This window comes from Sitophilus oryzae, unplaced genomic scaffold (genome assembly GCF_002938485.1).
Source record: "Sitophilus oryzae breed Bouriz unplaced genomic scaffold, Soryzae_2.0 scaffold_359_pilon_pilon, whole genome shotgun sequence".
Lineage (NCBI taxonomy): Eukaryota > Metazoa > Arthropoda > Insecta > Coleoptera > Curculionidae > Sitophilus > Sitophilus oryzae.
The window spans coordinates 478,475-506,461 of record NW_022146928.1 but is presented as its reverse complement, the minus strand read 5'-3'; the positions used below and the strand labels follow the sequence as shown (position 1 = coordinate 506,461).

Below are 27,987 nucleotides of genomic sequence, written 5' to 3'. Positions count from 1 at the left end.
TGTTGTTTTCTTGACCTATTACTTTTAACTATGAATTGTATCCATGGAAATAATTGTTGAAAAAATTGTAGCTTTATTTTTATGATCCGTAATGACGTCTAAAGACGGTTTTTTGGAAAATATTTTTGATTAAGTTTGGAAAAATTTAATACCAACTTACTTGTAATATTTAATGGAAGTGAAATCGTCTCCGTTTGTGTATCAATTTCAAACGCACTATAAGAAAATATTATTATTATGTGCAGCTGGCTTTTCTTGCTATATGATGAAACGATATATTGAGACGAAGAAAAAAGCCGAATCAAAAAAAGAGAAGAAGACACTTAAAGAATTTCCATCGTTAGAGGAGATACAAAAGTTCATCGAAGATTTGCCCCTTAACGAAGCAAAGTCTAATAAAAATATGACGTTAAAGGATTTACTGGGAGAATTGTCAGAATTTAGTGAAGATGAGGATTGGAAAGGATTGATTGCAAGTGTTCATTCGTTGTATGAACAAGAGGAAGCAAAAGAATGTGCCGAGGAAACGGGTATGTATAAAATGAATTAATATAATATAGGGAAATACTACTGTTCATTGTATACAGTCTACGCATTTAAGCTGCACGCCCACTGGTGCGATCACGGCCGCGATCACGATCACGATCAGGGCAGCGATAACATGAGCTATCATTCTAGCACACACCAACGCGTTCGGGTTCACCGCCGTACCTACAGGGTTGTTCACCACATACGACACGGAGTATTGTGGCTAAACGATGATATTTTTACAAATTGTAAGTTTGGGGTTCGTTGAAGAACTATTAGAGCTACAATTTAAAAATATTTTTACAAGATACAGAGTGTCCCAAATAAATAAAAAATATCAAAGTTGTATTTTTTTAAATGGAACACCCTGTATATTATTACATTTTTAGTTTCTACGATTAAAATAAAGGTAAATTTGATTGGTTTATTATACTTAAACCTTACCGTTTTTGAAATATTTTCAATTTTGTGAAATTGCAGTAAAAATTTTAAAGCTTCATTTCTCCAAGGGTATCAATGTTTTTAATACTAAATATTTAATGAAGTTTATTTATTGATCAGTTATTGTGTTGCAATAATAAAAATAATACTACCTTATACAGAGTGTCTAAAAATTTATTTTAAATAATTATTAGCTTCAAACGGCAATCACTTCTTTAATTTAAATGGAATGCCCTGTATATTTTAGGAGAATCAGATGCACAATTAAATTGTCTATCAAATTGTATTATACCATTTTTTACCTATCCCTTCAAGTTTTCGTAGAAAATGCATTTTCTTTTAATTTAGACCTCATTTATCAATATATCCATGGAATATTGACATTTTAGATTGTTTTATTTAAAGCAACAAATGTACAAAATGTACAGACTAGTAATATTATCGTTTTTAGCAAAACGATAATATTACTAGCCCATTTGTATGCAAAAAGAAAACTATTTAAATCTTTATAAAAAAGTATACCATTAATTAAATATAACACCATTATTTCCGCCCATATACTAATTAATTACATACTTAATTGTGTTCGTTAATAAATTATTATAAATAAATGTGGATTTGAGTCAGAAATCAATATAATAATAAGTTATCAAATTAAAGTATCTGTTGTTATAAATAAGCATTTATTAAAAAATGAAATATCATTTTAAGGTGTTACTTTTATCACACTGTCTAATGCCCATACAAAATTCAGTTTTTTAGTATTTGGAGCAATTATTATTAATCAACGCAAACAGTCAGTTAATGTAGTTTGAATACTGGAATCATATTAATTGATCCTCTTTAACAAATATTTAAACAGTTTTTTTTATTTTTTAATGAATTAAACGAATTATAACGACAATATTAGTATCTGTACTCTTTAAAAATTTGGTACATCTTTAACAATAATCTAAAATGTCAATAGTCCATGGGTATATTGATAAATAAGTTCTAAATTACAAGAAAATGCATTTTCTACGGAAACTTAAAGAGATAGGTAAAAAATGGTATAATATATTTTGATAGACAATTAAATTGTGCATCTGATTCTCGTAAAATATAGAGGATGTTCCATTTAAATTAAACAAGTTATTGCCGTTTGAAGCTAATAATTATTTAAAATAAATTTTTAGACACTCTGTATAAGGTAGTATTATTTTTATTATTGCAACACAATAACTGATCAATAAATAAACTTCATTAAATATTTAGTATTAAAAACATTGATACCCTTGGAGAAATGAAGCTTTAAAATTTTTACTGCAATTTCACAAAATTGAAAATATTTCAAAAACGGTAAGGTTTAAGTATAATAAACCTTAATCAAATTTACCTTTATTTTAATCGTAGAAACTAAAAATGTAATAATATACAGGGTGTTCCATTTAAAAAAAATACATCTTTGATATTTTTTACTTATTTGGGACACTCTGTATCTTGCAAAAATTATTTTTAAATTGTACCTCTAATAGTCCTTCATCGAACCCAAAACTTGCAATTTGTAAAAATCTCATCGTTTAGCTACAATACTCCGTGTCGTATGTGGTGAACAACCCTGTATATGTAGTGAGCTATCCTGTAGGTGGTATACATAGGTACAAATTAAAAATGTGAATTTTGAATACCGAAAAAAAAACATTCATAAATATTTACCTATTACCAATATTTAAACTTAAACAATAAAAATGTATACATATGTACTATCCAATCCAATTGCAACTCTAATTTTGTCTCAAACTTTTTATTTTTAATTCTATTATTTTTGTAACTTGGATCGGATAATCATATAGAATTTTGTATATTTTTACAGCCTTAATTAACTGCTCTGTTAACTCCATTTCTAAATTACAACAAGAAAAAACACAAAATAATGGAAAATTCCTATCAGTTGGGTCGCGATCGCGTGTGGAACGGCTCATATGAATTCTTTAGCAACTTTTGGCCGCGGCCGCGTGGAGATCGTTATCGCGGCCGTGCTCGCACCAGTGTGCGTACAGCTTTAAGCTGTACGCACCCCAACACGTGATCGCGACCCAACTGATAGGAATTTTCGATTATTTTGTGTGTTTTTTCTTGTTGCAATTTAGAAATGGAATTAACAGAGCAGCTAATTAAGACTGTAAAAATACAGAAAATTCTATATGATTTAATCCGATCCAAGTTGCAAAAATAATAGAGTTATATGTATATATTATATGTATAGAGGGTGGTCCGAATTGTATTCCGGAAGCTTCGACAGCATATTCTACAGATAAAAATAAGTAAAAAAGTTCGTATAAATGTATGTCCTAAAATGCCTAGTTTCGGAGATACAGGGTGTAGAAGTTTCATTTTTATTTCGATTTTTTCAAAATAATTTCTGAAGTAACGTCAATATTTGGATGAAAATTGGTGTCTAGGAGTTTTGTGACACGAGAAATTTGATTTTGATGTCAAAATTACTCCTATTTGTAGGGGGCACCACCTACATGTGTTTTAACTATTTCGAAGAGTAGTAACTTTTCCTCCGTATCTGTATAAAACCACTGACTAAAAAAATATACATTTCCATGACTTTTTATGTAAAAAATGTCTCTTGGTAAAAGTCGCTACGAGCAACCGTTCTCAAGATATTTAGAATGGAAATAGTCGATACCATGTCATTATTGACAAAAAATAAGCACACGCGTTGAGTATAGTTATTTAACTGAAATAATAAATTTTAATTTTTTTAAATTAATCATAAGTTTTTCTGGGAAAAAATGATGATTAAACAGTTTCTGTTGAACTGTTGAAACAAAAAGATTTCAAATTTATGATTTCAGTCTAATAGCTATTTAGTCTCAACATGTTTAATTTATGTCAATGATGACAGGTATTGATAATTTCGATTCCAAATATCTCGAAAACCATTATTCGTAGCGATTTTTACCAAGAGACCTTTTTTATGTAAAAAAGTCGTAAATGTATATTTTTTTACTCAGTAGTTTTATATAAGTACTGACGAAAAGTTATTACTCTTCAAAACAGTTAAAACACATGTAGATGGCGCCACCTACAAATGGGAGTCATATTGACATCAAAATCAAATTTCTCATGTCAAAAAACACCCATACATCAATTTTCATCCAAATATTGACGTTACTTCAGAAATTATTTGGAAAAAATCGAAATAAAAATGAAACTTCTACACCCTGTATCTCCGAAACTAAGCATTTTAGGACATACATTATACGAACTTTTTTACTTATTTTACGAACTTTTTATCTGCAGAATATGCTACCGAAGTTTCCGGAATACAGTTCGGACCACCCTGTATAGTAGTAATAGAGAAATAAAAAGTTTGAAATAAAATTGGAGTTGCATTGGATTGGATAGTACATATGTATACATTTTTATTGTTTAAGTTTAAATATTGTAGGTAACTATTTAAGAATGTTCTTTTTTCGGTGAACATAATTCACATTTTTAATTTGTACCTATATATACCTACAGGATGGCGCACTACATATAGGTACGGCGGTGAACGTGAACGCGTTAGTGTGTGCTAAAATGATCGCTCATATTATCCCTGATCGTGATCGTGATCGCGACCGCGATCGCAACAGTGCGCGTGTAGCTTTAAGAGTACAACGGAAAAACTATAAATATTTGAAAAATCTTTATATTCTAGTCTCATTTTTGACTATTTGACATAATTATTGTGCGCGTTCAGGGAACACAGCGGCTGACCGACCGCTGAGTATTTTGCTCAGCGGCTGACTGTTTTTGCGTGGAAAAGGAGACCGTTTAGGGAAACCGCTTACTCAGCCACTCAGCCGCTAACCTGAACGCGCCCATTGTCTTTCTTTTCATTGTAACTCACACTATTTTATGGGGGGAAAGGCTATGGTTTAACCTAGAGAGGGCCTAGGACTTTTGTTAAAAAAACTGAAGAAAAACATTATTAAAAAATAAACACATTTTTTGAATAAAAGGTTACATGAATTTTTCTATCAATAAATTTGTTAGACTTGGTTATCAACCCCGTTTTCCCGTGGATTATTTAAATACCTGCAAATTTTGTAAAAAATAAAATAAAAAACAAATTTTTTAAACAAAACAGTATTATATTAACTAAACAAAATACCCTAGAAAGATTTATTTTTACGTTGCAAGCGAATAAAAATTAATATTTAGCCAAGACTCATAATTAAATAAATTTAAAGATTTTTCTGAGGGATGCCTAGCAGTACTAGAGGTGTAATTACGCCAATGATCTGTTGTCGTTTTTGTAGCAAGCCCACACATTGTATTTGTAGCAACATCCCTAATACTCATTTCTGATTAAATGTAAAATAATATCAATTAACCACGATGGTTGTGGTTCTATAGGAGGGTAATGTAATTTTAATTTTATTCTAGGTAGCGTTATAAGTATCTATGAAGATCCCCATATAATTAATCTGGAAGGCATAACGGAAGATATCGTACAAAATACCAACGTAGAGAAAGACGACTGTTTAAATTTATCAGGTCATTCAGGGTACGAGGGAGATATTCAAACTATAACTAATGGAGAAGTTCAAAACTTAGGGGACAACGATTTTCAAAATCTGTTATTGGACAAATTAATAGAAAGCGCTATAATCGATGGTGCTGACTATCTGGAATGCAGATTTGGAAATGGCGACAGTGCGGGCATAATAAGATGATAAATATTTAATTATATAAAACAAATTGCATTAAATCTTATTTCCTAATAAGATTTTGTGAATCAAATACAAAATTTAAAAAAGTGAGAACATGTATTGTTGGTTGCGTTCTAATATTGACTTACAGGGATGGGTGTATAAAAAACTGTGGTAAAAAAAGTTTTTTACTCTGGTGGTTTTTTTCTCCGTTTTTTAGAAACGTAAAAAATGTACATCTACAGTTTTGTAAAAGTTTTTTAATACTGTTCAATCTGTTCAATATAAACCAAAGATATAAACAGTTACTGAACACAGATTAACTAATAAAATAAAAAAATATGGAGAGCGTATACCAAAGAGGAGGTTTTCTACTCGTTCTCAATATTCTATTTAGGGATTTTTTATATTATCCATTGACAGATATTGGTAATTTTACTAATTTTGGTTGGTGGCACTTTGTTTTCCAGTGATTTTTAAAAATTTAAATCATAAAATACCAAAATACACATTTGAATAATTCTTCTTGTAATTTAAGAATTTGGTGTTAACAATTGGATATAATGGCGGTAAGAATAATCTTACCTAATTTTGAAATATTCAACCTACTATTAAAATTTTGTAGTCGAATAAATTACACAAATGTATTCACATTGCAATAAATCTAACCTTAAATACAATCGTGCCGCTTAAATATTTTAAAATAAATCAAAACTACGCTTATTTGCAGGTTGCAGCTGCAGCCAAGATTGCCGAAGTCCGTGAGACAACACGGGTAGAGAGAATAGGAGCACATTCACACATTCGTGGTTTAGGATTAGACGACAGTCTTGAGGCCAGACATGTAAGTGTGTTTATCAAATTAGTTAGCTTTAACGGGTGTATTGGTATATCTATAGTATTTTATATTCTGGTTTTTGATATAGGTGTCTCAAGGAATGGTAGGCCAAGTATCGGCAAGGCGAGCGGTTGGAATAGTGTTACAAATGGTTCGAGATGGTCGAATAGCTGGCAGAGCTGTTTTATTAGCTGGACAACCTGGTAAATATGTTACTTTTAGCCTTTTAACAGTATAATCTAGTCTTTAACAATGAATTTTTTGAATATATGTATAATATTGATCAAACATGTATTGATTATTTTTGTGAATTTGATACTTCTTCACCTAACTTAGGTACTGGCAAAACTGCAATAGCCACCGCATTAGCAGCTGCCTTAGGATATGACACACCATTTACAAGTATGGCTGGCTCAGAAATATATTCTTTGGAGATGAGTAAAACCGAGGCTCTCACTCAAGCCATTAGAAAAAGTATTGGAGTAAGAATTAAGTGAGTGTTATAAATATTTTTCATAATTTATTTTATAAAATATGATTTCAAATTTATAACTCCTGTTATTAATAAAATGGAAATATATTAGGTAGGAGTTAATTTTAAAGGGGCAATTTTTTTAAAATTATTTTTGTTCTCTATAGAGAAGAAAGTGAAATTATTGAAGGTGAAGTAGTAGAAGTTCAAATTGAAAGACCAGCTACAGGTGTAGGTACCAAAGTTGGAAAATTGATCCTAAAAACGACTGACATGGAGACAGTATATGATCTTGGTGGAAAAATGATTGACAGTATTTTGAAAGAAAAAGTTCAGTCTGGTGATGTAATAACTATTGATAAAGCCACAGGTATTGATATTTAAATTATTTTTTTTATTTTTATTAACATGTATGTACATGATCAGGCAAAATCACCCGCCTGGGAAGATCATTTGCGAGAGCTCGTGATTATGATGCAACAGGACAGCAAACAAGATTTGTGCAGTGTCCAGAGGGTGAGCTTCAAAAAAGGAGAGAGGTTGTACATACTGTTACTTTACACGAAATTGATGTAATTAATAGTAGAACTCATGGTTTCTTGGCTCTATTTTCTGGTATGTATTCTTAAATATTTAAAGAATTATTCTGTAATAAAAATCAATCTTTAGGTGATACAGGAGAAATTAAACCAGAGGTTAGAGAGCAGATTAATGGCAAAGTGGCTGAATGGAGGGAAGAGGGAAAAGCAGAAATTATACCAGGTGTTTTATTTATAGATGAGGTAAGCTTATTATATTTTTGGCTGCAAAGTCCTGTCTAATTTACTATACTTACCTAAAAGTAAAATATATGTATTTGTTTTTAGGTTCATATGTTAGACATTGAATGTTTTTCTTTCCTAAACAGAGCGTTAGAGAATGAAATGGCGCCTATAGTAATAATGGCTACAAATCGTGGTATTACTAAAATCAGAGGAACTAATTACAAATCGCCTCATGGTATTCCATTGGATCTGCTTGATAGAACTATAATAGTCCCTACCACACCTTATGATGAGAAAGAACTTAAAGAAATTCTTAGGTTTGAATTCGAAAATTTCACTCGACTAAATCAGTTTAATTTTTTCTATCTGCAGTATTCGTTGTGAGGAAGAGGATTGCCAAATGTCAGATAATGCATTAACAGTACTTACTAGGATTTCTAAAGAGACATCTTTGCGATATGGTATGCAACTTATTATGACTTCAAGTTTGATTGCAAGAAAGAGAAAAGCTCATGAAGTTGATGTAGAAGATATAAAAAGAGCATATCAGTTGTTTTTTGATGAAGGTAGATCAGTACAGTTTCTTAAGGAGTATCAACAAGAATTTATGTTCAATGAAAGTAAGTTATATTACCTGTTATAAATATATTTCTTAATATATTTGAAGCATAATGACCACAAATACAACCCAGCACATCTAATATATTTTATTTTCCAGTGGAGGGGGAAGACAAGATGGATGTAAATTAGATCCAGACTTTTCCAGGTTTGATAGTATTTTAATTCACTCTATAATTATTTTAATTAATGTAATGTGCGTTTTAAAATATATTTTTTTAAAACTTTATTTAAAATAATTCTGAATTATTAATAAATATATTTTTTTTAGTAGGATGCTTGTATATTTTGTTGGTTTCTATCTGCTTGTTACATTAATTATAGATTATATTAGTTATTATTTTACTGCATTCATACAATTTGTGATTAGTCAGATGCAAAATCAAAAACATGAACTAATAAAAGATACAAAAAATATTGTAATATTAGCCCCCAAGAGATTTCTCTCATTCCATTACACTCCCCTCTATTTTATTCTTATAGGGGGTAAATAACTTGTCTGTGGTAAAATATACAAGGTACCGCAAAAAGTTAAATACAAAAGGTATAGGGTTTCTAAATGTCTATTAGCTAGTAGTAAAATTAAGTATACAGAGTCGGTCATAAACTTGTGGTACATCAAAATTATTTTTTTTAAATGCAACCTATATATTGTATATTGCATATTTCAATTATTCTTCTTTCAATTTTAAGCAATAATCGTAATACACATAATGTACCTAAATTCAACCATTTCCGAATCATGAAGTTTTGATTTAATCTCATGTTATTCATCTATAAATGCTAACTTAAGAACTAATGTCAAATACTATTTAGTATCACAGTTTCCGCAGAATGGCATCGTTAAATGAAACTAAACGCATCGAAATTAATTAAATGGAATTGTTTAAGTGATATTTTCAAAAGTCAATAAATCGGAAACGCTGTATACATTGTGTGTACATATTTCGGTTTTTGCTTAGAATTGAAGGAATAATTGTAATATGCGGTACCTCGTATATTGTATCCATTAATCGACCGTTCCTATTAGCGATGGGAACTATCGAATGAATTAGACTATCGAATGGTTAATGAATGAATGATTTCAACTATCGAATGGTTTTATTCGAATAAAATCATTCATTCATTTGTAAACTAAAGCATATGTGACAACCTCGCCGTGCGACTAAATGGTTATCGTTGAGCCACGACTATCGAATGCTTTTGATAAATGAAATTTAGTATTCGTTTGGATTTTGTATGCGTCAGTGCATTATTGGTTCTTCCAAATTTTTATAACTTCGCCGTATAAATACTGTGCTATTTTTGCGTTTATTAAAATAGTTAAAATACTAAAATAGTAGTTATCTTTAATTGATTGTGTACATGTGCAGGTGGTCAAAAATTTTCCGATAATTTGTGTGGTTTTCCGTAGTCCGATCTTTCAATTATTTCATTTTATATGGTATATGGTCTATTTTTTAATGGGAAATTTTGAGAAGTAGCAATTTTTAAGAGAGATGAGATGAACTTACAATTAATTTTAAAAATACATATTTGTATTTTAGATGTTTTAATAATACCTATGAATTAGTTGGAACTTAATAATTATATTTAAGTAATGTGGTTAAATAAATGGTTATCGAACTCAAACTATGGGGTGAGAAAATTAAAATGAAAATTTTACACGTGCCAATTTAAAAAAAAGTTAACGATGTTTGTATTTTGTTTATGCTAATTCTCTTACATGTAGTTTTTGCGAAGAAATATTTCATTTATTTTTTAAAGTAAATGCCAGTAAAAGTAAATATAATTTTTAAATAGTAATATAAAGCACCTAATATAAATAATTTAGATTTCTAATTTTTTATTTATATTTTCCTTCCATTACACCGCTTGCTTAGAAAATTAATAAATGTTTATATTTCATGATTTTAAAATTTGTTGTTAATATAACAAATTAGTTCTGTAATTATTATTATTTAATAAACCAACGTTGCCAAAAAATTAGAGACTATATTATTTTTAAATAGGATCTAATATAAATAATTTTGACATCTAATTTGTTGTTTATATTTTGCTACTACTTAAAAAAATATTTATATTAAATGATTTTAAATTTTGTTGTTAATAGGTATAACAAATTATTACTGTTATTATTATTTATTAAACCAGTCTTTGCTTAAAAACATTAAAAATAATTTTCCTACATCCAAAATAACAAGTATTATTGCAGTGTAACAACAGAATATTAATAAAAAAATGCAGATTATATAGACATACTATCCCTAACTAACTAAAGCCAAACAATAATATTCTTTGCTAATATCAACTAATACAAAAATATGGCAACAGCGCCCTTCATAATGTATTTTCTTTGTAAATACTAGCACCTCAATAAAAAAAATAATGTGTCCTTATCTATATATGACTCCGCAAAAAATCAAAGATGCCGGCTTCTTTCATAGCATTGCCACCGACCGCTTTCTCGGAAAAAAACCTACGTCGCCGGGCGACAACTAAAATTCAGTTAATATTTTATTATAATCGATCCTGACGAATAAATGAATTTCATAAATGAATGAATTTTATAAATGAATGGTTTTTGCTGCCGAATTACTAGAATACAATATTTCAAGGCAGATGACGGATCTATTCGATAATTTTTATTCGAATAGTTTTCAACGAATGTTTTCTTACTAACTATCGAATTATTCGAATGAATTGCAACTATCGAATGTTTCGATAGTATTCATTCGATAGTTCCCACTACTAGTTCCTATACATATTACCGACCCTGTATGTATTGTTTATATACAGGATGGGTCTTAAATAAGTGCAAATATTTTTAGGAGTGGTATATTTCGACCTATGAGGTCTATTGAGGTTTTTTATCAAAAAAATATATTGAAAATCGTGCATTTTCTTTTAAAATTTTCTGTATATTTTAGAAAACTTTTTAGAACTGCCTGACCGCAAATTTTCCCACGGTATAGTTTCTTAATCTCTAAAAGGGATGCAAATACAGAAAAAAAACGGTGGCTCAATTTTTTTAAATATCATTGTTTAATTTTCCATCTTTAATAACTCGGGTATTTTGGACTTTTATAAGCGGGCGTAAGAAATTCTTATGTATGTAAAAGAAAAAATAAATTAATTTAATTCAGTTCTTCAAAAAGTTTTCTGGGGATTTCGCCCCTGTAAGAAAATCTATAATATAAAATAGTTATTTTTGTAAACACCCTGTACACTTTTTTGTCCGTTAGGCAAATTTGTAAATAACTATTTTATTTAGCAGATTTTCTTATAGTGGCGAAATACCCGGAAGACTATATTGAATAAATTAATCTAGTTATATCGACAGATATTAGTCTAATAGCTAGCTACGTTTTCGAGAAGGTATTTTAAGACGTCTGGCTCTTTGATATATCTTTTACTATGCTCTCTGGAACAGCATGCGGCCGGTCTGGCTGCCGATACCCGTTGCGTTCACTACTGCGCATCGGAAGAAGATCTATTTTTTTATTAATTTAGTCCTATAAATTCTAATATTGAATATAAATCGAACATGTCTCCATAGCGTAGTGCATAGAGTTTCCCACCACGAACCGATGATTCAGAGTTCGAATCCGGGTCAAGTCAAAGACTTTTTTATTTTATTTTAGTATATATTCTGATAGTAAAGTGTTAAATAATTCTGGTAATTAAAAAAAAACAAATATTTAATACTTTACTATCAGAATATAAACGAAAATAAAATAAAAAAGTATTTGCCCTGACCCGGATTCGAACTCTGGATCATCGGTTCGTGGTCGGAAACTCTACGCACTGCGCTATGGAGACATATTGGATTTATATTCTATACTAGAATTTAAAGGACTAATAAAAATATAGAATCTTCTTTCAATGCGGAACGCAACGTTTACGGGCAGCCAGTTAAAAGATATATCAACTGGGCTGGAACTCTGTAACTAATTAGCGATCGGTAGCGATAAAGAATACTGACCTTGGCCGTACAAACTAAACGGCAAGCGACAGTATTCTTCATCGCTACCGATCGCTATTTCGTTACAGAGTTCCACCCCTCTTAAAATACCTGTTTTTCCGACGTTGCTAGCTCTCGTGCTATATAGACTGAAAGAAAACATGGAAACAAAATAAAATAAAGGTTTGACAGGTCATTTTTAAAATATAATATGTATGAATGAAATGTTTCAATATTAATTTTTTCTAAATAATGTTTGAATTATAAGTAAATGTTTTCTTTTAATACTTAATAAAATCGAGTGTTTGTAAGGTTTCTTTGGCTTAAACTGGCTTGTCGTCTTGAATTCTAGGCTACAATTAAGTCCTCCCACATTAAAATATGACGTTATGTACTCTTGTGTGATAGTTAATCTGGTCTTTGGATCCCTAAAATAAATAAGGCATTATAACAAATAGTTTATATCCTAATATACTTTAATTATTTTTATAGTTTAGTTGTTATTATAATAATTCTCAAACCTACTCGACATTACATGGAGGCACCTCTTTAAAACAAGTCATTCCAATAACGTTAAAGAATATTTCTCCAATTAAGTTACCAACTGGACTTCTAAGGTTTTGTAAACATGTTTTAAATTTATTATCGCACTCACAATGGGATCTAAAACATGAATAATTAAAGTAAACAGGGTGTTTCAAAAAACATGTGCCATATCTTGTGGGGAGATTCTTCACGTAAAAATAGGAAGTATTTTTCATATTAACATAGGTCCGATTCTGCTTTGTTTCGTAGCTACAGGGTATTAAAGTCTTAATAATCTTTCGATTTATTATAATTTTCTTCCAAGCGCATTTAGCGATTCGAAAAAAATTTTGAGGGTAAAAGTTACTACTCGTATAAATGCTACCTGTGGTGCTGGTGCTACATATTTTATTCTTAAAAATGTCGACAAATTTAGCAGGTTTACTAAAATATTTTTCTAAAAATAACATGTGCGCCACTGACTTTTTTTCTCTTGTTGGTAAAATTATGTAGACTGTTTAATGTCGTTTAAAAATTGTCCCTTGATATTTTGTCGCTTTCTGTCTCCTTCATGAGATAAACGCAGTTTTATTAATTTGCCTTAATCTAATAGCAATCTTTAAACATTTTTAATGTCAACTGAGGGGCTAAAGGGAAACAATAACTCTATTAAAACTTTATAAAAATATGTCTTGTATTAAATTTTATTTGTAATTTTTTTAAATACATGATTTTCTTGAATTTGATGTAGGAATGTAGGTAGCACTAAACATCAGTGTTATACAGTTTAATAATAAGTTATATTAAAGAAATAATTTACTAATTTTATTTTTATTTTATTAATTATTTAGTTATAAGATAACTTTTAATCGGCATTAAACGCCCTATACAATTTTATTAACAAGAGAAATGTCAGTTATTTCTAGAATGCATTTGGCAACAGATTGCACATGTTTTCTGAAAGACCCTGTGTTATAATACAATTTATTTGATTTAAAATAATGTATTTGAAATATAACTGAGTTGTGTGTTCTTTTGAACTAATTTTTTTTATAAGGTTAATTCGTTTTTTTTCTGATATTTTATGAGCAATTAAACATTGTTTCTCCAAATAAATGGAAAAATCACAAATAAAGTCTCTCCAACGAGAGGATACATGACAGTTGTTCTCTGTCATTTTATTTCAGAGATAATTTGTAATTTCTGTCATTTTTGTCATGTCGTCTGTCGAAATCTTTCCTGGCTTTTTGGACATACTTTATATTTTACATATAAAAATATTACATAATAGTGGTCTAGTTATACGTACAAATCGTACTTTGATCTATTATTTTATTGTTTAGTATAGTTTTAGTAGACATTGGATAGGCAATATTGAATATAGTAGAAAATCTATTAATATTAATATGTGGTGTGGAAGGGAAAATATATAATTTATAATAACCTGGTATATGGAGAGTCGTTACACACACCTCCTCGGCAAACACCTGTATCAATATATCTTGAACAGCTATCATGCTCTCTGCAGCATTCATCTTCTTGAAAGAAAACTCCCAATTCTCTGTTACTCTTTGCAGTATCTCCTAAAACGAACTAAAACATTTTTAGAATGTTTATTTTATATATTTTAATTATATTATTATAGGAAATGAAGTGGCCAAGGGAAAAACATGATAAGCGCCATTTTACTAATTTACAGGAGAGCACTGGACGGCTGGTGGTTATCAGGTTTTCTCCCTGTATTTGATATTTTTATTAGGTATATATCATAGGATTTAACATGCCACCTGTGTCACTTATTGCCCTGCAGAGTTTATACATTTTGTAGGGACTAGTTACACCTACTATACAGGGTGGTCCGATCTGTATTCCGGAAACTTTAGCAGCATATTCTGCAGGTAAAAATAAATAAAAAAGTTCGTATAAATGTATTAAAAATTAGTTTCGGAGATACAGGGTGTAGAAGTCTCAATTTTATTTAATTAAAAATCGCTAAAAGTAACGGTTCTCGAGATATTTGGAATCGAAATTATCAATACCTGTCGTCATTGACATAAAATGTAAAAAAAATGACAAAAAATACGTTGACTAAATAATTATTATTAGATTGAAATCATACAATTGAAATGTTTTTGTGCAAAAACTTAAACAGAAACTGCTTTATTATCATTTTTTCGAAAAAAAAATTATTATTGATTTAAAAAATAAAAAGTTCCCAAATTTATCATTTTAGTCAAATAACTATCTACTCGACATGCTTATTTTTTTGTAAATAATGACATGTATTGACTGTTTCCATTCTAAATATCTTGAGAATGGTTGCTCGTAGCGATTTTTACCAAGAGACATTTTTTAAGTAGAAAATCATGGAAACGTGTATTTTTTCATCCAGTAGTTTTATACAGGTACAGACGAAAAGTTATTGTTCTTCAAACTAGTTAAAACACATGTATGTGGCACCCCCTACAAATAGGAGTCATATTGATATTAAAATCAAATTTCTCATGTCAAAAAACTCCCAGATACCAATTTTCATCCAAATATTGACGTTACTTCAGAAATTATTTGGATAAAATCGAAATAAATATGAAACTTCTACATTCCTGTATCTCCGAATCTAAGAATTTTAGGACATTTTCTTACCTATTTTTATCTGCAGAATATGCTGCCGAAGTTTCCGGAAATTTCCGTATTGTAAATATTGTAAAATCCTAAAATTAAGAAATTGCCGATTATCAAGTTTTTCCTGGACCCCTCAAATGGTATATATCCTAAAATTATTTGAAATTATTATTTTACAGAATCTCTATCCTCTTTTTTAAACTTGGTCATGTATGCTATGTCAACATTTTATTAGTATATAGTCTGACCAATGATGTGATATATGACAGTCATAGTTATTATCTGTCATTTTTACTGAAAAGCAGATTGTCATTTTTTGGACGTCGTCTGTCGAAATCAGATATTCTCTCGCTGGTCAGATTACATCTACTATTTACTAACCTGGTCCGCACCATTTTGTTCCTGGAAAACTAAATATGTTTTGTAAATTTGCATTGGCTGTTTTATTTTTGCATATTTCTACATATTTCATTATATCCGTTTCTGGCACTCTGTATACCTTTGAAACATCAGCCATTCGCAAATTTATTCTTATACGATGTCTAAAATATTCCCTACATGTTAGAATGACGGCTGGACAACACATAAATTATGTATTATCTTACCTATCAGTTTGGATATTACAGTAAGGATGTTTACTGGATAACTCTATCATGACATTTGTTCCTTGGTCAACAATAAGAATTGGATTGAAATCATATCCTACGGTTTTTCCAATTGCTATTAATATAATTTGACTTGATAAGATGTACTCAATCTAAAAATAATTAGCAAATTTATAGAAAATTTATTAAAAATAAATTTTAAATTTACTTATTAATTATACTTATTACTTATTATACTTAATTACCACCAAACATGATTTGGAAGAAAAGATATGGATTCGCATCCCGACAAGAGAAGAATGGGAAAGCAACCGAGTAATGAACACTGAAGAGATAGCAGTCTACATAGATGCTTCCGCAACTTCAGGAGGCACATGTATAGGCATCTTCTAAGAGGAACTAGACATCCGACGATCTTTAAGGCTATCGGATGGCTGTCATGTTCTACAAGCAGAGGTTTACGCCATAAAGGAAGCGGCTAGTTGTATACGAGAGAAAATTGCTGATAGACCAATAAGGGATATAGTGATATACTACTGACAGCTTGGCCGCTTTAAGAAGCATCACCATACAATCAGTGAGATCGAAAACTGTGATGGAATGCCGAGAAACACTGTCCTGGCTGCGTCAGGGCGGAGCTACTCTGTGCTGGGCGCCAGGCCACAGCAATGTGGTGGGCAATCAGGAAGCAGACAGACTCGCCAAAGACGGGGCCAGGGGAGAGGCCGTGGCAAATAACCCACCACTTGTGACGATCAACACACTGAAGGAAGCTATAGGAACTGCCATCAAGGCCAAGCAGCAAGAGACGTGGCAACACCGTGAGGACTGCGCTACAGCTCGAAGACTATGGCCAGTGGTAGATAGCAAAAAGACAAAACAACTACTAGAGCACAAGAAGGACCTAGTACGCATAATTGTAGGTGTCATCACTGGAAACTGTCCCACGGACCTTGTGAGATGGAAGGTTTCCAACGACGACTGCTGCAGAGAATGCGGAGAGGAAGAAGAAACTATAGAGCACCTGCTGTACCACTGTCCGGTACTGGAATACCGACGCTTTAAAACTCTAGGGCAAGATTTTTTGGAGGGACTAGAGGAAGCAGCAGTAGCCAACATCAGCGATATCGGGAACTTTGCATGGAGCTGGAAGTGCTTTAACGCAAAGAAAGAATGAGAGGAAGGTTTGGTACAACAATAACAGGGGTATCGCAATGGGCCCAAGGACTCCGAGTGAGGGATCAAACATGATCCCAAACCCCATCAACCTAACCTAACCTAAACGCTTTTTGATCAAGTTTTATGATCACGCGTTTTTTTGTGATTAGAGATAAAATCTTATCTTATGGGAATTTACATCGGAATTTCCTAATTTGTCAAAATAAAGATCCTGGAATCGTGAAACTTTTTGATCATACAGTAGATTCATACATGGTCCACACATTGGATTGTTCATTTCTTTTTATTATGTAGTTTTTTCTGTTATATGTTTAGATTTGTAATTTTAATTAATTTTTAATTAAGAAGTAATATGTAGATCATAAATAAATAATTATTATTACACTTATTTGTTTTCTTCAATATCTATAATGGTAGTAATTATATTCTGTAATACTCGAACCAACAATCACTCTAATGGTACGTATACATTGGTGCGCTGCCATAATGGTACGCCATAACGCTACCATAATGGTACGTTATATTTTTCATATTAACATAGGTCCGATTCTGCTTTATTTCGTAGCTAAAGCAGTTAAAGTCTTCATTTTTTTTTGCTTTATTGCACGTGCATATGGGTTATCATTGTAATATTTTTCGAAAAAAAACACGTACGCCACTTTTTTTTGTATAGACCGTTTAATGCCAATTAAAAGTTGTCTCTTGATATTTTGTCGATTTCGATCTCCTTAATGAGATAAACGCAATTTTATTAATCACAATAAAATTAATTTAAAAATAAAATAGATAAATTATTTTTTTATCTAATTTATTATTAAATATTATTTCTATTAGTTATAATTACTATTAGTCCAACCTACAGCAAATTCAAATAAAAAAATGGAAGTTAAAATAATTACAAAAGACCTAATTTACGCTAAAAGTACTTGGAAGAAAATTATAATAAATCGAAAAAAAAATAAAACTTTGATATCTGTAGCCCCGAAACAAAGCAGAATCGGATCTATGTTGATATGAAAAATAAATCTTATTTTTACGTGAGGAATCTCTCCACAAGAGTTGCCACAAGTTTTTTGAAACACCCTGTAGGTATACTTGGTATAAACCGCTTTTGTTTGCCACTATCCACTATCTAAATTTATCTTTCAGCCTCGTATTCATCTTTTGTCTACATAATATCGCATAACCATACATGTCTAATCAATATACCAGTTTAAAATACAATGCGTTATTGATGTTTTAAGCAATGAATAAAGACATTGGTTTTTAAGAGTTTAAGATGTACTTTAGGTCAAGGTCATCAAAAGAATGTATTACCTGTGGTATTACTATCATTTTTAAGAGCGAACACCATATAATGACATTTTTAAACATCATCAAGGTTGGGTCACCTAAAATTCATGGTAAGTAGGTATGGTAGCTGGTTTAAATCAGGTTGGTAGAAGATGAACTACATACGAGTTAATGTGTATTTTAGAAGACGAAGAATTTAAAAATAGAATAATTTTTCGTAATATTTAAATAATAGAATTAAAAATAAGTTAGTGGGTTTAGATGCATTGCTCTTGGGTTAGAATTCAAAAATGATTGTATGAATATACACTGTATGATTGAAAAAAAAACACTGCGTCGAGACTTGTGTGTGGCTTAGAACTCTTAGAAATGACTATGGATGACATTCACCATATTATTTTACGTATAAAATATAATAAAAGACAGCGCTCATCATTTCCAAGCCAACTCTGACGTTTGTTTTTCTGTCGTATAAAGGCTTTTGGAAATTCCGGACAAGTGAACTCAGAAATCCGGACAAAATCCGGACGTCGCAAAAAAGAAACTATAAATTTATTTACGAACTTTTATAGGAGGCAAATAATAGTCCCGAAATATAAACCAAAAAAACATTCACTTTCCAGGAGTGCACCAGAACCGAAAAATTTCAGCGCCAAAGTATAGAAATGGGTACTTTTGAACATGCGTCGGTTAAGTAGAGCTGTAGCATCGTAGAGACTAAAATATTCAACAAAGTAACTGAGAAATTAATTCAACTGTAACTGTGAAATAAAAAATGTCTATACCTATTGGCGGATTCATTTCCAAGATTAGGAAAACGATATAACATACCAATATCTTCCAAAACACAAAATACACTTAGATCCATTTTATCACATTGCTAAACCAATGAATACAGAACAACAAATAAAAAATGTAATATACCAAATACCATGTGAATGCGATAAATTTTACAGTGGTGAAACATCTAGACCCTTAATGTTCGAATTAAAATTTATAAAGATTATTTAAGAAAGGGAACTTTTCACAAATATAAGATTTGTCAGCATTCATGAGACACAGGGCACAGAATAAATTTTAATAACGCCAAAATTATAATGAAAGCAGCGATATCCTCTAAAAGAAAAATAAAAGGAGCTTTTTTAATACAATCTAATAAAAATAAATGTATTGCTCTTGCATCTGTAGATGTCTGGTTTGGTACATAACATAAATAAACATAACATACGTAAAAATTAAAAATAATCATACAGAAAGTTTGGGGCTTTTTGGTTTTACTTTATTAAGTAATTGTTATCAGGTAGTAATTGTTAATTTTGAAGTTTAACTTGATATAATGTCATTTTAATAGAACGTCAACGGTTTTTGTAGACGTATCTGTTTTAAAAAACTAAAGTGTTCTCGAATAGTTGAATTTTAAATAGTTTTTTTTTCTTTTTTTTCTGCTTCCGACAACGGAAAGAGATAAACTTTCCGAAACGTTAAGAATTTTTTTGTTCGTTAGGAAAATTTGTATATCTGTAAACCTAACTTCTGACAAGTAGTTTCTGTTTGGATTAACGCAGAAGCGTTTACAAAAAAATAACTATTTTATTTTGTAGATTTTCTTGCAGTGGCGAAATACCCATATAGGATTTTTTGGAGAACTGTAAAATGTTTTTTACAGTTCAGGTTTCCCGGTCAGGTTTTTGCGGTCAGGTTTCCCGGAAGATTTTCCAAATCCGGGCCGGACCGGATGTGCGAATAAATCCAGACGTATGGGATTCCTAGATGTATAGTATAATCTGTCCAACGATTAAATACATAATAATGTCAGTTGTGTGTATGTTCACTGTCTTAACGAATTCTTGAACTTATTTATTTATAAATTTCTTCCTGGGAGGAGTAATTATCCCCATTACCCCTCCCGTATATGCACCCTAGAATTATTTTTTTGCTTATTTAGATTTTCTCTAGCGAGTCATCAATCGAGGGAGGAGGGCCATGGTCCTCACAATAGGATTTGACCTCAAATTATAGATTCGGAAAACGAGATGGTGGAGAAAATGGAGACAGATCCTCCAGCCCCCACCTCCCGGGTACCTCAGGCGGAGACAAGTTCTTTTTTGTTCTTTTTCGACTGTGAAGGGCACGGAGGGCTAAAACCCACCTGTGTAAGAGTGTATACTCTCGTAGGAGGTAAATGTCCACTCTCCGGTGTATGAAAATCTGTTGTCAGACGAGGACGAAAAATATCTTGTCCCCCTACAAGAGGAAGATCCTCATGTATTATGAGTTATGCTTATAGACTGTATGATGAGTTATAACTCAAGAAAGGGGGACACAATAGATCTTTAAGGTCGCAATGATTAACCACCTTTCCACTCATTCTACATGCTACAAGGTAAGCTTCGCTAAACTTGCTAACATCACCGATATTAAAATTATCACTAAGGTTGATTTGTAAAATTTTATGTTGCAAGACCAAAGATTTCAAACAAAATTGTATTTTTCCACATATTCGTAAAAAATTATTTGGGTGTTCTTCCTTTGCAATAACTTTGTATAATAAATGAGTTTACTGTGTTGAAAATGTTGTTAGTGATATTACTACTTTACCCATTTCTTAAAACTAAAAATTATTATTATTAAAAACGTATCACAGAACATTGAAACTATTATAGATTATGATAATTTACAAAGCAAACATATGATTATTTACGTCGTTTTGTACCATCAAGGTTAAATATTGTCTAAGAAAAGTAATATTTTTCTAATTATATGTCTAATATTTCGTTTACTCATTAACATGCGTTTGGGCACAAGGTTAATGAGGATTTTTAATTTTAAAAGAAATAACCGATATTAAACTATAAAACTATACCGGGTGCGTCTCAAAATAAGTGGCTCACCCCTATAACTTTTTTATTTTTTCAAATAGAAAAACAATATTTGGTATGTTAGTATATAACATAAATTAGGATTGATTGACGCATTCAATTGTTGTTGGCCACTTCTTATTTCGCCGGAAATTACAACCACTTTTGATTTTTATATGGTACCCACAGTATTTTTTTACTTTATTCGATAGAAAATGTTACTCTGAATAGAATGACATATCATATGTCAACTTTGATCTTTTTGGCATATGGTTTATTTGAAATTATAACATGCGGTTCATAACGAAAATTTGACTCGAACTACCAAGTGTGTGGTATCAAATTATTCGTAAAAATGCTTTTTCCAAATATGCTAATGAGCCACACTCGTTCCATTTGAAAAAATTGAGATATGAGTAAAAATACGATTTGGGCATCTTTAAACCGGCCAGGACGAGACACTAAAAGCATTAAACAATCAAATCTATTTTTCCAAGGCTGCTTGACTAAAAATTAGTGTTTTTAACATAGCCATTGTATTCTAATTTGAAATTTAAAATACGATTTTTTATTATTTTTATTTTTGTGATTAAGCGAGAATGCCAAAAGTTGGCATGATATGTCATTTTATTCAGAATGTAATTTTCTATCAAATAAAGTAAAAAAATACCGAGGGTGCCATTTAAAAATCAAAAGTTGTAGTCATTTCTGGTGAAACAGGAAGGGACCAAAAACAATTGAATACGTCAATCAATGCTAATTTAAGTCATATCTGAAAAAATAAAAAAGTTATAGGGGTGAGCCACTTTTGAGACGAACCCGGTATAACTATGTCAACGCAGAAAAATCCACTCGACAATAATTCTCTATAAGGCAAAATTACAAAAGAAATTAGCTGGCCATTGTACCGCATGATTGAAAAAAAACGGCGTCCAGTTGGCTTGAAAATGAACATCGATGACACACCACATCGATTTTCGTTTCACAGCCATCCCTGACGTCGTTTTTTTCGACCATAAGGTATTTCTTTTATTTAAATTTTCTCTCACAACTACAGGGTGAATAAGTAGGTACAAAAATTGTGGTTGGGGTACAAAAAACCCTCTATTTATAAAACAAAGATCTGAATATTTTCACACATCATACCGTATGATCGAATAAAAACGGCGTCAGCGGTGGCTATGAAATGAAGATCACTGTCATTTTATATGTAAATTTATATGAGAAATGTCATCGACCGTCATTTCCAAGCCAACTGGACTCCGTTTTTATTCGATCATACGGTATAATATACCGTACCAAAGACCGTACCATCGAAACAAGTCAGCGTCAATTTAAGTTACCTTAGTAATATAAACAAGGGTAATGGTAATGATATTATTCACATTAGTAACGCAACTTATTTATAACATATATTGATATTTTTAAAATATAGTTAAACAGTAGGTTAATGTGAGAAGGTATAGTAGAAGTAGGATATAAAAGGGGGAAATAGAGTAAAAAATAATGCAAATAAGTCCAATTTATCGTTTTTTCTAATTATTTTAAAATTTAAACTACACTTACCTTCATGTCTGAATAAAGATGGAATCTCTCGACGTGTTATTTTCTATTAATTGATTTTTTCGAACTAAATCTAAAATAAAACGCAACAACTGTAATTGAAAAGCATCGTAATTAAATGTATTACTTGTTTGTATAATTACATATTGCATTGTAACTCGTTTAATTTTCATTTTTGCCATTGCTACATTTTTTGTTAAGCTTATTATTTAATTAATATTCATCCGAAATATTTGTTTTATCGTGATAAGTAATTTAACAAGTAAATATTATAAATTATAAACTAACAATGGTAGTATAAATCAATGTTACTAATATAAATAGTATGATTTTACCGGAAAAAGATAATATATTTACTACATGATGGATGTAAAATAATTATAAATCCTCAAAAAATTCTTAAAAAAGATCTTAATCTCAAATCAAAGTCAAAACCCTGATTAGATCAACTTTCTTTCATCTTTCATTTGAGAATGTAAAAACATAAAAAAAAATATAAAAATACAATATAATACTTACGCGTTTCTGAAATACTTGTTTTATTGGTTTCATTTATTGAAAAATTTGTAAAAAATAACCGCTATCATTTACAAAAAACTTGAGCAATAGACTGACAAATCAAATGCTAGTGCATCGCCTATTATGAAGTCATTTTTATCTGATCACCCCGGACATACAATACTTTAAATGCTTTTTTAAAATATATCAATTTAATAAGGTTGAGTAGGTCAAAAACTGTTATAATGAAGCAGGTTGGGGGATGGAAAATAAATAATGGTTTAACCAGTGGTTTATGAAAATAAGCCCCGTTCTCAGTACTTTGTATTGTCGAGCGACACGTCAAAAGAACCAATGAGATTTGCACAACATTCAATTGACAGCTGTTTGAATTTTGCACAAATCTGATTGGTTCATGTTGCTGGCGCCCAGGGGCGCATATACGGGAGGGGTAATGTGGGTAATTACCCCTCCCAGGAAGAAATTTATAAATAAGAAAATCTGATCGGTCAATCAGTCATCAAATTAAAATAAAATAAATTAATAATATCAATCAAAATAGAAATCTAGAGCAATCTAAGTTTATTTTTTTCCATAGTCACAATACCTTTAAGCGAAAATTTAATTTAAATCTATTACCTTATTTAAATATTGCCACTACCCCTCCCAGACTCACTCTCTGGATGCGCCACTGCTGGCGACAGTCGATATTCTGAAAACGGGGCTTAAATAATTGTTAATCGGTATTGCATGTAATTTGACTGTCAGTGTTCAAAGTTTATTGCAATTGATTTTTTTTGATCATATACATTATATACCTACATATGCTACATATACCGTATGATCGAAAGAAAACGGCGTCCAGTTGGAAATGAACATCGATGACATTTCCTATAAAGGGTGTTTCAAAAAACATGTGCCATCTCTCGTGGCAAGATTCCTCACGTAAAAATAAGATTAATTTTTCATATCAACATAGGTCCCATTCCGCTTTTTTTCGTAGCTACAGGGTGTTAAAGTCTTAATATTTTTTCGATTTATTATAATTTTCTTTCAAGTATTTTTATTGTTTCGAATGAAATTTTGAGTGTAGAAGTTACTATAAATGCGACATATTTTAAAGCTAAAAAAACGTCGACGTATTCACCAGGGACGTGCATATGGGTTATCACTAGAATATTTTTCTAAAAAAAGCTTGTACGCCACTGACTTTTTTTTCTCTTGTTAGCGAAATAGTGTAAGCAGTTTAATGCCGATTAAAAGTTGTCTCTTTATTAAAAGTACTCATTGATTCCTCATCAAAAAATATAAAAAAAGTTCCTATAAACATGGGTATGGAAATGCACAGTTTTAGAGTTACAGGATGTTAAAACTTTTAACAATTAGGTTTTTTGTAATTTATTATATCTATTATTATTCTTATTATTTTTTTAATTTGTATTTATTAATTTTTATTTGTAAGTTGGGCTAATAGTAATAATAACTAATAATAATAATATTTAAAAATAAGTTAGTTAAAATATTTAATAAACAAAAGATGTTATCGTGGGGGCTATAATAAAAAAGAAGAATGAAATTATTGGGCAAACATACAGTAAGATTAGCCATGAAACATGGCTAAAATACGACTACCCGTAGACACTTAGTGTTTCTGCCTTCCGGCTTCGTCCATACGGGAGGAATCATAAAATCGATAGGATTAGTCGATAGGATCGCTAGTTCATCGTTGCTGATTCCTTCCGTATTGACGAGCCGGAAGGCAGAAACACTAAGTGTCTACGGGTAATGTGTTTCATGGCTAATCTTACTGTAGGTTTGCCCAATAATTTCATTCTTCTTTTTTAAAATATTTAATTTATTATTTTTACTTTTATTTAAATTTTATTAATTGTGATTAATAAAATAGCGTTTATGTCATCAAGGAGGCTGAATTCATTAGGCCTGATGAATTTATCAAAACTTTTTTAGCATTAAAATATGTAGCACTTTTAGTAACTTTTACCCCCAAAATTTCATTCGAATCACTAAAAGTACTTGGAAGAAAATTATAATAATTCGAAAGATTATTAAGACTTTAACACCCTGTAGCTACGAAACAAAGCAAAATCGGACCTGTTGATATGAAAAATAAATCTTATTTTTGCGCGAGGAATGTTCCCACGAGAGATGGCACATGTTTTTTGAAACACCCTGTATAATTTTACATATAAAATGATAGCGATCTTCATTTCATAGCACCCGCTGACGTCGTTTTTTTATCATAGCGTACCATGATTATGCCATGATATATTGATAATTAAATTATATTTTAAAACGTTGTGTTTATTTTAGCTAGATAATTGCATACAAATGACAATGACATAATGTATGAAAGTATATTGTTGACTTCTTTATTTTATAAAACTATTATATTTTCAATTATTCACTTACATTGCCAACTAGTTTTTGAAGAAAAATATGATACAATTGTTATATACAGTATTTATATTTACCTTCAATTAATTTCAAACTGATTAAAAGAACTAAGAAAAAATCAAACAAACGAAATTAACAACACAACTCTTTCACTCAATTCGTAGAGCTCTTTCACTCTAAATGCTTACTTTTTGTTGAAAATTAAATATTTCTTTACTGCAAGGAATGTACAAAGCTGTACCCCCCATCTTCAAAAGTTTTTTTCAGCAACAAGGACGAAGTTTTGTATAGCCGGTGTTAATAAAACCGTCCACTGAAATATGAAAAAGAATAATGAATACATTTTATTATTATTTACATTCTTTAAAAATATTAGTAAGTACGGACAGAATAAATTCAGATCTATATTATATATATATATATATATATATATATATATATATATATATATATATATATATATATATATATATATATATATATATATATATATATATATATATATATATATATATATATATATATATATATATATATATATATATATATATATATATATATATATATATATATATATATATATATAGTCCTAGTCCTATATAATACCAATAATTTTAGTAGTTCATTGACAATCTTTATAAATTGTTAATTATAAAATTTCGCATATTTTAATTAGGTAGTCTAATATTTGTGTCAAAATTTTGTGATTACCTATAGATATTTTTAGTTTCGCGAGAGAAGGAACAATTCGACAAACTACATCTAAAAAATTATAGAGAATACAGAAATCTGATTTCCAAATAAAATTTCAGACTATAATAGCTGTCACCTGACCATCTCTATACCGGGTCCGTCTCAAAAGTGGCTCACCCCTATAACTTTAATTTTTTCAGATAAAAAAAAGAGATTTGGTATGTTAGCATATGACATAAATTAGGATTGATTGACGTATTCAATTGTTTTCTGTCACTTCCTGTTTCGGAAATTATTTTAATTTTTAATTTATTCGGGAATTATTCCTTCCGGAAATTACTACAACTTTTGATTTTTAAATGGCACCCTCGGTATTTTTTACTTTATTCGATAGAAAATGAAATTCTGAATAGAATGACATATCATATGTCAAAAAATGTCTATACCTATGTGGCGGATTCATCTATCCAAAAAAATCCTTTATGGGTATTTCGCCACTGCACTGCAAGAAAAATCTACAAAATAAAATAGTTATTTTTTGTAAACACTTCTGCGCTAAACCTAAACGGACCCTGCTTGTCAGAAGTTGTGTTTACAGTTATACAAATTTGCCTAACAAAGAAAAAAATGCTTAACGTTTCGGAAAGTTTTCTCTTTCCGTCGTCGGAAGCAAAAATTAAGTTGAGTCTAATATTAGTTTTATTGAGTCTAATTGCAGAGCAGTGGCGAAATACCCATAAAGGATTTTTTTGGACATCATACGTCAACTTTCGACATTTTTGCTTAAAACAAAATTGAATTTTATTTTTCTGGCTGTGTTAAAAACACTAATTTTTAATCAAGGAGCCTTGGAAAAATAGATTTGATCGTCTAATGTTATTCGTGTCTTGTCCTGGCTTGTTAAAAGATGCCCAAATCGTATTTTTAATCATATCTCAATTTTTTCAAATGGAACGAGGGCGGCTCATTAGCATATTTAGAAAAAGCATTTTTTTACGAATAATTTGGTACCACATACTTGGTATTTCGAGTCAAATTGTCGTTATGAATCGCATGTTGCAATTTCAAATAAACCAGGAAATAAACCATATTCTAAAATGTCAAAGCTGACATATGATACGTCATTCTATTCAGAGTATAATTTTCTATGGAATAAAGCAACAAAAAACCGAGGATCGAGGATACCATCAAAGATACCATTTAACAATAAAAGTTGTAGTCATTTCCGGCGAAACAGGACGTGACAGAAAACAATTATTGAATACGTAAATCAATCCTAATTTTAGTCATATATTAATATACCAAATCTCAATTTTTGTCTGAAAAAATAAAAAAGTTATAGGGGTGACTTTGAGACGCACCCGGTATACCGTATGATCGAAAAAAAAAACGGCGTCAACAATGGCTATGAAATGAAGGT

General features: G+C 30.4%; 3 protein-coding genes across 6 annotated transcripts; 2 read left to right on the top strand and 1 right to left on the bottom strand.

The window, feature by feature from the left end:
• The first annotated feature begins 58 nt into the window (after nucleotides 1–58).
• Nucleotides 59–5,769, top strand: LOC115885025. Its single transcript, XM_030903768.1, has 2 exons — nucleotides 59–530; nucleotides 5,395–5,769. Exons 1-2 carry the CDS (start codon nucleotides 173–175, stop codon nucleotides 5,682–5,684), a joined length of 648 nt encoding a protein of 215 aa, XP_030759628.1. The 5' UTR covers nucleotides 59–172; the 3' UTR covers nucleotides 5,685–5,769.
• A 315-nt stretch (nucleotides 5,770–6,084) lies between these two features.
• Nucleotides 6,085–8,620, top strand: LOC115885024 (ruvB-like 2). Its single transcript, XM_030903767.1, has 10 exons — nucleotides 6,085–6,229; nucleotides 6,391–6,504; nucleotides 6,587–6,701; nucleotides 6,835–6,991; nucleotides 7,138–7,340; nucleotides 7,397–7,585; nucleotides 7,640–7,752; nucleotides 7,837–8,051; nucleotides 8,107–8,354; nucleotides 8,453–8,620. The coding sequence occupies exons 1-10, from the start codon at nucleotides 6,224–6,226 to the stop codon at nucleotides 8,482–8,484; spliced, it is 1,392 nt and encodes a 463-aa protein (XP_030759627.1). The 5' UTR covers nucleotides 6,085–6,223; the 3' UTR covers nucleotides 8,485–8,620.
• Nucleotides 8,621–12,208: 3,588 nt separating this feature from the next.
• LOC115885038 lies at nucleotides 12,209–26,169 on the bottom strand. Of its 4 annotated transcripts, none has more exons than XM_030903788.1 (7): nucleotides 26,063–26,169; nucleotides 22,965–23,034; nucleotides 16,069–16,220; nucleotides 15,845–16,005; nucleotides 14,286–14,424; nucleotides 12,842–12,979; nucleotides 12,209–12,744 (listed from the first exon to the last, which is right to left on the bottom strand). In XM_030903788.1, the coding sequence occupies exons 2-7, from the start codon at nucleotides 22,968–22,970 to the stop codon at nucleotides 12,552–12,554; spliced, it is 789 nt and encodes a 262-aa protein (XP_030759648.1). In that variant the 5' UTR covers nucleotides 22,971–23,034; nucleotides 26,063–26,169; the 3' UTR covers nucleotides 12,209–12,551. The 4 variants fall into 4 exon arrangements, with proteins under 4 accessions (XP_030759648.1, XP_030759647.1, XP_030759649.1 ...); XM_030903787.1 differs by lacking the exon at nucleotides 26,063–26,169 and adding an exon at nucleotides 25,952–26,051; XM_030903789.1 differs by lacking the exon at nucleotides 26,063–26,169 and adding an exon at nucleotides 23,105–23,123.
• Between the last annotated feature and the right edge of the window lie 1,818 nt (nucleotides 26,170–27,987).